Raw genomic sequence first — 11,454 nt, forward strand, 5'->3', positions numbered from 1 at the left:
TCTAAGAGAGTTTGGGAGTAAATCAGTAGCATTGGCAGCTAACCAGCCCCAACCCCCTGCTCTCTCCAAAACAAACTCTTTTACCAATCTTACAACTTCTAATTGTTCAGTCATCTGTTTACTTGGTTTGTGGATTATTAAATGACAATAACGCCTTGACAAATGGTGATCAACAAAAGGAGCACCAATCACTGTTTCTCTAGCCATAGTGGCATTCAATTGCAGTTGCATGCATAAGAATGTTTTGTGCCTGACGTGCAAATCATATTATACTAACACACAAATCAAAACAGACCACAAATATTACTTTCAAAAATATTTACTAATGGACACAGCAAAATACATCCAAATTCACATAGATTTCATTTTTTTTCCTGTTATTTCATTTATAAAAATACAAAAGTGTAAGGCAGTATTTAAAAAAAAAACAGAAAAGAAATTTTGTACAATTCTACAGTCCATAAAATTCTCTTCAAAAATATTTTTTTCACTTCAGTAAATCTATAAAATATACTGTACATTTGAAGAATAGGTCAAAGAACATATTGGATGTACCTTTTTTTTGCTGAAACAATTCCATTGTTTGCAAACACGTAGAATTCACCTCTATGTTTTAAATAAATTATTCATGGAATACAATTTATATAAAAATATGTACAGATATGTAGCAACTCATTCCGATTTAAATACATTATTTATAATTCTTACCGGAATAGATAATATGGACACTCCCAGTAACAATAAAATGTTTTGCCATTTGTTATTTACACATAATTAATAAAAGTTTCTTCTATGGTGGCAGTGCAGAGCTAAGGAACAGGTTGCATTGCTGAGGATGAAACTGCGTTATCTCCCCAGACCATATAGGATGCAAACAGCAGCATCAACATTTTACTTAGATGGTATTGGTGGTACTTGATCATTTGAAGAAATTCACTATTTTATATTTAAAAAACACTGATGCGATTCTTCAAATTTCTAAAAAATACCACAAGTCTTAGTAAGTCTGCCATATCAAGGTCTGGCATCCATGGCACTGTATTATCAAACACCTGTGTTTATACTTAGAATAAATCAGCACTATAAAAGGCGGACAGTACCTAAAGACAAGACTGTCACCACCATGTCATCAAATACATTAGCAGCCATCACTGCCCCTAAGAATCATGAGAAGCAGTGTGTAAGGCAAAGGCATTCCTGGTGATGGGCACAGTTGTTCCCTGATGACTCCAACTCCCCAGCCAGCCAGTGTGTGTGAGGGGGCTGCTATTGTGCACTATACCAGATGGGGGAATGTATAGATTGCATAGGTTGCCCTAGAGAGGGACAGGTGCTGCATAGTGCACACTACAGTCTACCATGGGAAGTAGGGGGGTGGCTTCTGCTCAGTACATTTTGGGGTACCTAGTGTCTACTCTATACCAACAGGAACTGAGAGGTGGAGAGGGACAGACACTGGCAGGTCAGTGAAGTAGTGCCAGGCGCCCTCATGCACCGTGTGGCTGGTGTGGCATAAGGCACAGGTGGAACAGGACATTGCAGCGAGAGTGTGGCTGTGCGGGGATGCTGCTGCGGTGCGATGTCAGCAGTCACAGTCATGCACCCTGGCTGACCATGGGGCAGATACTTGGCACAAGGGGCTGGCATCGTCCTCAGGGCTAGCTCTACGCGGGCGGGATCACCGCAGCAGCAGCAGGAGTACAGAACCGGCGCACAGAGTCAGTGAGGGAGTGGCCCCGGGGGCCCCTGTGCTGCCTGGATTAGGGTTTACCTTCGGCTGCCCCTCCTCGTACGAGCCGTCCCTGCCCTGCTCCGGGTCATAGTCATCATCATCGTCATCGTACTCATCGTAGGAGCCGCCGCTGCTGCCGGGGCCCCAGTTGCCCAGGTCTACCCCGAAGCAGAGCCGGGCCATGTTCTCCTTGATAGACTCGCAGATGGGCCGCTCCAGGCCGTCACACACGCAGTCATTGAGCAGCAGCGCCTTGGGCACCCGCATCATGTCCTCGATCACCGTGCGGCAGTCATCCGTGCAGCGCACCCCGTTGAAGAGCCGCCCGCAGTGGTTGAGGTAGCTGGTGAGCGAGGCCTTGCAGCGCCGGTCACTCTCGCACAGTCTCCGGGCTTCCATGCAGCCCATCACCGCCCCGCCTCCAGCGCCGGCTCCCCCGCCACCACCCCCTCCCGCCCCGCCCGGGCTGCTGCCGCCGCCGCCGCCACCGTTAGTCCTGGGCATGCAGGGCTCGATCGCCCGCTTGGTGGCCTTACAGATGTCATCCATGGCACAGTCACAGTCCTCCAGCGCCGGCCCCCCCTTGGTGTGGTTGAGCTGGATGAGAGCGGAGATGCAGTGGCTGGGGCAGCGGCGCCGGGCCGGGATGTGAGCCTGGACGGAATCTCCGTGCCTGGGCAGCACCGACGAGCACGCCTCCGTGTACTGGCTGTAGGCGTAGCTGCAGTCCGTCTCCCCCTGGCAGTGCATCATGGCCTGCCAGCAGATGAGCCTCCGGCCCAGGGACGTCTCCAGCACGGAGCACAGGAGCAGCAGGCGCAGCGCTCTCCATCCAGCCATGGTCTCCGGGTGCTGCCGCTGGTGGGGTCTCTTCTAGCTGCTGTACTGCACGGCCCCGCTGCTGGCTGCGATAAGCATGTGGCTGGGAGGCAGCGGCGCCTCACTCCATCATTGGCGTGTATACAGTGCGCGGTGCTGCTGTGCGGGGCTGGTGCTGCTGCTGCTGCCTCCTGCACCACTCACTGACAATAGCACAGGCGCCCCGCCGGGATGCTCAGTGCCCGGCTCATCCTCTTGCTCACTGCAGCCCTTCCTCCGGCAGGGGTTCCTCAGGGTGAGCAGAAGCAGGGGTCCGGTCCCATGCACAGGTTCCGGCTAATGTGCTGCACAGAGCGGGGATACAGAGAGGGAAGCGCTCAGTGCTCGCGGATGCTGCTGCCCCCTCCTCCGGCTGCGGGCTCGGGATGTGCAATGCCCGGGACGGTGCACAGTACTACACACCAGACACAGCGATGATGATGCTACTGCCGCTTCTCCTCCTGCAGGCTCAGTCTGGCCGCTGCTTTTCTCCTGCTCCCCTCGCCCTGTGCTCAGCCCCTTTCCTGGCTCTGCCTCTCGCCATTGGCCAAGCAGCTTGTTGTTGAAACTTTTTTTTTGTGTGTGTGTATGTGTGTGAGAGAGGGAACCTCTGTGGGGGGATGGGGATGGAGGGAGCTGAGTGGGGTGGGGGTCTGAGAAGCACATGAAGCCCACCCCTCACAGCAACTCCCCATATTCCCATATTATCATGTGTCAGTCTGCTATCGCCTTACCATGGCTAGCAAAGCACCTTTAACATCCAGATAGGAATAAATAGAAATGTATATACTGTACATACGGGTCTTCCCTGCACTGTCCAGGAATAATAATATTAATAATATACAGTAGATGTCTCTGAACCTCTTCATCATGCATGCTGTTGCTGCATTGCTAACTATTCTATAACTTGTCATAGAAAGTATTGGATACATTGCATAGAGTAACTGTGATAATCAGTGGGACAGAATAGGGAGGGGGACAGAATAAAACGTTGTAAAGAATATACTTTAATAATAGAGTTATAGAAGAAAAACACTAGTCTCCTATAAAAACAGCTAGACATCTCACCAGGCTCCTTCCTGATACTGGGGAGCTACAGTACAGTGGAATAATGGATTCTTTTGGGGCAAGGCTACAATGCCTGAGGGGTTGCAATGTCCCAGCACAGATAAACAGCATATTTCTGGAAATGTAAAAAAACAGAAGGGCATCCTTCTTGTCTATATTAAATATATAAATAAATACAATGAATTAACTATAGCTCTAGGAAAAATCTGTCTTGTTACAGTAGAGTTTATTGAATCTTTTTTGCTACATTTGAAGTGGTGTATGTCTGCTCTGAAGAGCAAATTACTCAGGAACATAAGGAATTACAAATATTATACTCTGAAATATTTGAACTCAATACAACTTCATTTTATAAGCGTGAAGAGAAATCTCTTTCCTGATTTGAAAAATTCTCCTTTAAACAGAAATCTGTGATTGCATTAAAAAAGATCTATGCTTTACCTTGTTACTCAATATGTTAGAAATAAATGTTTCTAAAAAAATTGTCAAGGGGTACGCCTCACTGTATTCACACATTATTATATTACATACAGTAACTGTCAAACTTCTACACTTTGTTGTTTTGTTGAACAGCTTTTATCATTTTAAAAACGAATGTAGTTTATATATGGATGTACCTGCATTGTTCGGTCACTTTAAAGTACACAGAGGATTACACTATAGCTTATATTAGCAGTTCTTCCTTTGTGTGCTTGTTATTAACTGTATTGCACTGCATACAAATGTGGTGATTTATATAGGCCATATAATAATAATGTGTAGGATAATTATTTTTTCTGGCATGCTCCTCTCTTACAGCAAATTGCCCTTATAGTTGCATGCTGGATAAAGCCAGTGCTGTAAAAACTCTGGTTAATGTGGTTAGCTGTGGTAGCGGAGGACAGGAAGATATTTGCTTTTCTTTAACTAACATGCAATGCCACAGTACTATCCACAGCAACTCAGCCATTAACCACAAGAGGCAGTGGTGACTGTATACTGCCAGATTTGTGTATTTTTCAAGGGAATAGTACAAAGTTATCCAGTAACTGTTATCATAGTATCTGTCTCTTATGAATTATTATTGTATACTTTAATTCTCTAAAGAAAGTACCTACAGTGCATCTGGAAAGTATTCACAGCACTTCACCTTTGCCATATTTTGTTATGTTGCAGCCTTATTCCAAAATGGAATAAATTAATTTTTCACTCAAACCTCTACACACACACAGTACCCCATAATGACAACATGGAAAACGTTTTTTTGGAGATTTTTGCAAACTTATTAAGGATAAAAAAACTAAGAAATCACAGCCTTTGCTCAATACTTTATTGATGAACCTTTGGCAGCAATTACAGCCTGAAGTCTTTTTGAATGTGATGCCACAAGCTCCGCACACCTATCTTTGGGCAGCTTCCATTTCTAGTTGCAGCAACTCTCAAGCTCCATTAGGTTGGATGTGAAACGTCGGTGCACAGCCATTTTCAGATGTCTGCTGAGATGTTCAATTGGATTCATTTCTGGGCTTTGGCTGGGCCACTCAAGGAAATCCTCATAGTTGTCCTTTCATATCTTGGCTGTGTGCTTAGGGTCATTGTCCTGCTGAAAGATGAACTGTTGCCCCAGTCTGAGGTCAAGAGCGCTCTGGAGCAGGTTTTCATCCAGGATGTCTCTGTACATTGCTGCATTCATCTTTCCCTCTACCCTGACTAGTCTCCCAGTTCCTACTACTGAAAAACATCCGCACAACATGATGCTACCACCATGCTTAACTGTATAGATAGTGTGCCTGGTTTCCTCCCTCCAAACATAACTTCTGGCATTCACACCAAAGAGTTCAATCTTTACCTCATCAGACCAGAGAATTTTGTGTCTCATGGTCTGAGTGTCCTTCAGGTGCATCTTGGCAAACTGCAGGTGGACTGCCATGTGCTTTTTTACTAAGGAGTGGCTTTTGTGTGGCCACTCTACCATACAGACCTGATTGGTGGATTGATGCAGAGATGGTTGTCCTTCTGGAAGGTTCTCCTCTCTCCACAGAGGAATGCTGTAGCTCTGACAGAGTGAGCCTTCTCCCCAATCACTCAGTTTCGAAGGCCGGCCAGCTCTGGGAAGAGTCCTGGTGGTTCCAAACTTCTTCAATTTACGGATGATGGAGGCCACTGTGCTCATTGGGACCTTCAAAGCAGCAGATATTTTTCTGTACCCTTCATGCTTGGTTTGTGCACTGTCAAGTGTGGGACCTTATATAGACAGTTGTGTGCCTTTCCAAATCATGTCCAATCAACTGACTTTATCACAGGTGGACTCCAATTAAGCTGTAGGAACATCTCAAGGATGATCAGTGGAAACAGGATGCACCTGAGCTCAATTTTGAGCTTCATGGCAAAGCCTGTGAATACTTATGAACATGTGATTTATTAGTTTTTTATTTTTAATAAATTAACAAAAATATCCCAATAACATTTTACATGTTGTCATTAAATGGGGTATTCTGTTTGTGTGTAGAACTTTGAGGGAAAAAAAATGAAATTAATTAAATCCAATTTGGAATATGGCTGTAACATAACAAAATGTGGGAAAAGTGAAGCACTGTGAATACTTCCAGGATGCACTGTAAAGCTTGAGAAGAATTCAGATTTATATCAATTGTAAGACTTGCTAAATGTGCAGTAAGGATGATTATATTAAAGCTTATTCTAATTCATATATGTGATGCATTGTACCCATTAGCAAAGATTGTGCAGGGCCACAAGATGCTGCTGTAGACTCTTACTGTACTGCTCTGTTAAGGGCCTGCTTGTCCTGGCAAGTGCAATCACTGCACACATTTTCATCAGAAAGGCTGGCTACGGGGTCTGCTCTACCATTAGGCAGCTGCCCAGGGGCTCCAGATTCTAAAGGCGTACAGGAGGACTCAGAGAGGCATCATTGTTGAACTTGACGAATGACAAGTGTTGAACACCATCTCCACACTTTCACCTGAGTTGCTGGAAACTCAGTATTGGTTTGTGGGTGGTGGTGGGAGCAATAAGCTAGTTTTGCCCAGGGTGATGATAAACCTTGCATCGGCCCTGGCTAGCTACAACGGAGCCTGCAAATAAAGCATAGATGATCCTGTCGGATACTTCAGCACAGCTGGCCCAAAGGCTATTAGTAGGTAAGCTTCTGCAGAACGAGATTTAGACTGGGGACAGGGCATGGAAGTGGCATGTCCGAGGTCCTTCTCTCATAAAACACCCTTAGCCCACCACTGAGCAGAGGCACATATGGGACTAGCGTTCACATATAATTATAAAAAATATTACAAAATGGGATCATGGTGATTTCCTTATACAGTATAACACACACCCCTTTTCCTGTCAAAATTGTGTGGTACATGTTTTGGACCTCAGCGGAAGGTGTAATAGAGCTGGAGCCAACAGCTCCATCAGTCATGCTATGGCTTCCAGCGGAAAAAAAGGGGGTTTGCGGGGAAGGGGCAGACATGGATAACTTTCCAGAAAATGGGTAGTGTTGGCTTAATTTTCATGCGGTGCTGAGGCCAGTATCTTCATTGGCTACGGCTGAATGAATACACCAGCCATCCTGTGTAACCTGATGCTCACATGAAGTGATCCAATGCTGCCACTTCGGATGTTACATGTGCCCCATCTGCAGTGCAACATGTTTTTTTTTTCCATTAGAGAAGAATATGCTTTACAATCCAGTCTGAACAAGGTCCACTGTATGAGAATTCCCATATTTTTAAAGCGGCAATCGTTTACATGTCCAATGTTGGTTTACATCAATTTTATACATAATGAAATTATTTATTTTCCCCCAATGTAAATTAGCATTAGGGGTGTAGCTTCCAGAGGCAATGGAGATGCCTGCTTTTGGGCTCTAAGCCAATAAGGGGCACCTGCAGGTACAGCAGCTTCTGCGTGGTTTATAATGGGATCCAAGTGTGACTGCTGCTCTTCCAACAGAGATCTGTGGCACATCTGCTGCTGTTCAGTTAATCAGCTCTGTTTCTGGAGCCCTGCTAACACTTCCAATAGGGAAGACTTCGTCTCCCACCTTGTATCGCTGAGCCTATAGGTGATAGGTACACCTATCACTGCTGCTGGACTATGAGATGGGACCTGTCGGTAAACATGGACCATGATCCAACAGCCATGACCTTAAAGTGTATCCGGATCCCAGGCAATTCACTGTGGACACAGATCCTTGTAGACCATCTGATAGTGCTATATATAAAATTATTTAGATTGTGTATATAACACCAATGACCCTAGTTAGCATCTAACTGCCTCATATATCACACATTTTTTATACAGCACTCAAGGGCCAGTAATACTAACTAAAAAGGAATGGTGTTATGGAGAAATAGAGTATATAGATACATTTATTACAGTCAGTTTGGAGTGACAAAACAGGCCCTTCTGGATAAAAAAGGCCATCTTGGATAAGACAATAACATGATGCTAACACCCCTTCACATTCTACTCTTTGCATTGAAACACTAAGTAGATTCTCATTGCTCGTAACATCACATAACATTTTATAAAATAAATGTGAGAGAAAATTGAAATAGGTAATTTTTTTTGCGCATAGCAACAAAATATTTAAAAACTACTAATAATGATCAATTTGTTTAGTTGGATTTGATTTAAAGAAAATATTAAGAATATAGAAGTTGACAGTAGTAGACTTTAATATGGTAGACGTGAACTATCAGATCCCAGATGCCAGATGAGCTAAAAGAATGATGTCCTGGATTTCGACAAAGGAAATATGTAAATGAGCTATAATTATCTATTTGCATATTCATAAAATAAAGATCTCTATCGGAGTAATTGAAAAAAAATGAAAAAGACTTGTCTTCTGTTCATTGGCAATAACAGTTTATAACATATTACAATTATTGCTGTTTCAGAAAGAGTTATTGACACACAATACAATTAAAAAAATAATATAAATTTCTGTCTATATCAGTGATTTTCAAACCTTTGCCAAGGCACACCATGAGATCCCCACAGGTAAAAAAAACATTGGACCCACAGGAAAAAACACAAACCTATTGGCCCCATATAAAAAACAATGGCACTGGTCCCCACAGGTAACAAAAATACAACACATCAGCCCTTAAACATGAAAATAAGAGGCCAGTGAATAACAGTTTAACTGGTGATGGCTGTAAACTGCTTTGATCTCTAGATCTGGGGGCACACTTGAGAACAGCTCAAGGCACACTAATGTACCATGGCACAGTGGTTGAAAAACACTGGTCTATATGGTAAAAAGTACAAAAGAAAAGATAAGGAACAAAAAAGGTTTAAAACAAAAGAATACATTAGACCAGCCTGTATTGATTCTATAGACAAGTGTAATGACAGCCCCTACAAATACATTTCATTAACAGCACATATTTATTTTAATTCAATTGAATGTAACAAAATGTATTCATACAAAGTGTACCTAAAAGCCACCTATGGCCCTTATGCAAGTCTGATCAGGCTGCTAGGTGCTTGGTGTTTGTATGTCATCCAGATTTTTTGCTTTCCTCCAATATCCCAAATAAATGCTAATGAGTTAGTTGATTTCTAAATAAAGTCATCCTAGTGTATGTAGATAAGTGTATGTCTTTCATTTGGAATATGGGGCCTACTTCAGCATCAATTCCATACCTCTCAACATTTATAAACTAGAAAACAGGACTCCTGTGTTCCAAAATGGGGTTTGGCCTCCTCAAAAAGGGGCATGGTTCTGTGGCAATGTGGCCCCACATACGGGGTCCCTCCCTGGGATTTGATAGCAAAATTAGTGGTTCAGTACCAATTCAAATTATTTAACAGACAAAACCAGTGATGGTGGCTGCCTATAATAAAATATATGGACAAGCAGGAGCAAATCTTATTGTTCACCACATACTTGAACACAATGATGACATATATACATAATTTTCTTAATTTCATATTTCTTTCTAAAATTTTTTTTAAAAGTTTGGGAACCACTGCCATAGATTATAAACTCCACTGGTTCAGTTTCTCTTGAGGTCAAATTGTTTAAATGTACAGCTCTACAAGTATATTTTTTTACTACATAAATAAACAAAAGTCAGTGTAAAGCTGAGTACACACAGTGCAATATCGCTGGCAATATATTGTTGAGCAATATAATGCACCGTGTGTACACAGCTTAAGTAATGTTTGTTGATTGAAATAAATTGTATCTTAAAATGTGATTGTGAGTAAAAGAGAATAGCGTTGTGTAAAGCTGATGGTAAATGTTAAATCAGTGCAACTGCTGAAAAACCAAGTCTAATCACAACCATACAGGCCTATTTATCCAGAATAACTACCTTGCATGACCTCTACTATTAAGATTAGATCAAAGAGTACTTTACTCTAGACGATAGTGTCTTAAGTAAAAAAATCAGAAGGCCATTAAATATGCTAAATTATTTTTCTTTGTAATAAAAGCATATTCATTTTCTTTTTTAAATGTTTAAATGCCCATTTGAACATACCGATTAACTAATGAGTAAACTAAACTACTAATGGGCCCAATTATTATGGCATATATTTTGGCAAGAATAAATGATCTTTTGGAATATTTATCAATATATAGTTACATAGTAGGTAAGGCTGAAAAAATACTTGCATCCATCTAGTTCAACCTGGTATAGATATCCATTGCTGATTTGGTAGGTTCTGGTATTTTACTGACAAATTATATTTTTTTATTTGTAACCATGGATGTTTTTCTCCAGTAAATGTTTGTCCAACTTTGCCTTGAACGCATTTGATGAGCCAGCCGTTACCACCTCTCTGGGAAGAGAGTTCCAGAGTTTGACTGTTCTGACCGTAAAGAAATTCTTTCTACTAGCTGAATGAAATCTTTTTTCTTCTAATCTATACTCATGCCCTCGTGTCCTAGATTCCTTTCTAGTAGAAAAGAGGGTGTGTGACAGTTCCTTATATTGGCCCTTGATATACTTGTACATGTTGAGCATGTCCCCCCTTAAACGTCTCTTTTCTAATGTAAATAGTCCCAAATTGCTTAATCTCTCCCCGTAGCTTAAATTCTCCATTCCCCTAATAAGCTTTGTTGCTCGCCTTTGGACTTTTTCTAATTCTATGATGTCCTTTTTATAGTGTGGGGCCCAGAACTGTACTCCGTACTCGAGGTGAGGTCTCACCAATGCTTTATATACAGTGGCATAATTACCCTTGAGTCCCTAGTTTCCATTCCCCTCTTAATACATGCCAGAATTTTGTTGGCCTTTTTTGTAGCTAAATTACAATGGGCACTACATCCCAGTTTGCTGTCTATTTGGACTCCTAGATCCTTTTCAAGTATGGAATTACCCAGTTCCTCTCCGCTAAGGTTGTAACTTGCACACTGGTTGTGTCTCCCAAGGTGCATAACCTTACATTTATCTACATTGAACCTCATCTTCCATTTTTTTGCCCACTCATCTAGAATTGCAAGATCATTTTGAAGCATGGTGACATCTTCTTATGATTTGATGACTTTGCTAAGTTTTGTATCGTCCGCAAAGATGGATACATTGCTGAGTAACCCTATCCCAATATCGTTAATAAAAATGTTAAACAAAATGGGCCCCAAAACCAAACCCTGTGGCACTCCACTTAGTACCGGTATCATATCTGATACGGCACCATTCACAACCACTCTTTGTTCTCTATTACATAGCCAATTCCCTACCCATCTGCAGATATTTTCACCCAATCCTAGGTTCTCCATTTTATTAATCAATCTCATGTGTGGGACAGTATCAAATGCTTTCATCCAACAACACAGATTT

The 11,454-nt window shown here is 42.3% G+C and overlaps 1 protein-coding gene across 1 annotated transcript; it reads right to left on the reverse strand.

The window, feature by feature from the left end:
- Positions 1-354: 354 nt before the first annotated feature.
- Positions 355-3,150, reverse strand: GAS1 (growth arrest specific 1). The gene has a single exon (XM_083186560.1). It carries the CDS (start codon positions 2,570-2,572, stop codon positions 1,679-1,681), a length of 894 nt encoding a protein of 297 aa, XP_083042686.1. The 5' UTR covers positions 2,573-3,150; the 3' UTR covers positions 355-1,678.
- Between the last annotated feature and the right edge of the window lie 8,304 nt (positions 3,151-11,454).

This window comes from Crinia signifera, chromosome 1, assembly GCF_055691185.1.
Source record: "Crinia signifera chromosome 1, ASM5569118v1, whole genome shotgun sequence".
Classification (NCBI taxonomy): domain Eukaryota; kingdom Metazoa; phylum Chordata; class Amphibia; order Anura; family Myobatrachidae; genus Crinia; species Crinia signifera.

Bases quoted from the DNA above. Each gene is read 5' to 3' on its own strand.
- GAS1 (XM_083186560.1), bottom strand. From the start codon at position 2,572: ATGGCTGGATGGAGAGCGCTGCGCCTGCTGCTCCTGTGCTCCGTGCTG.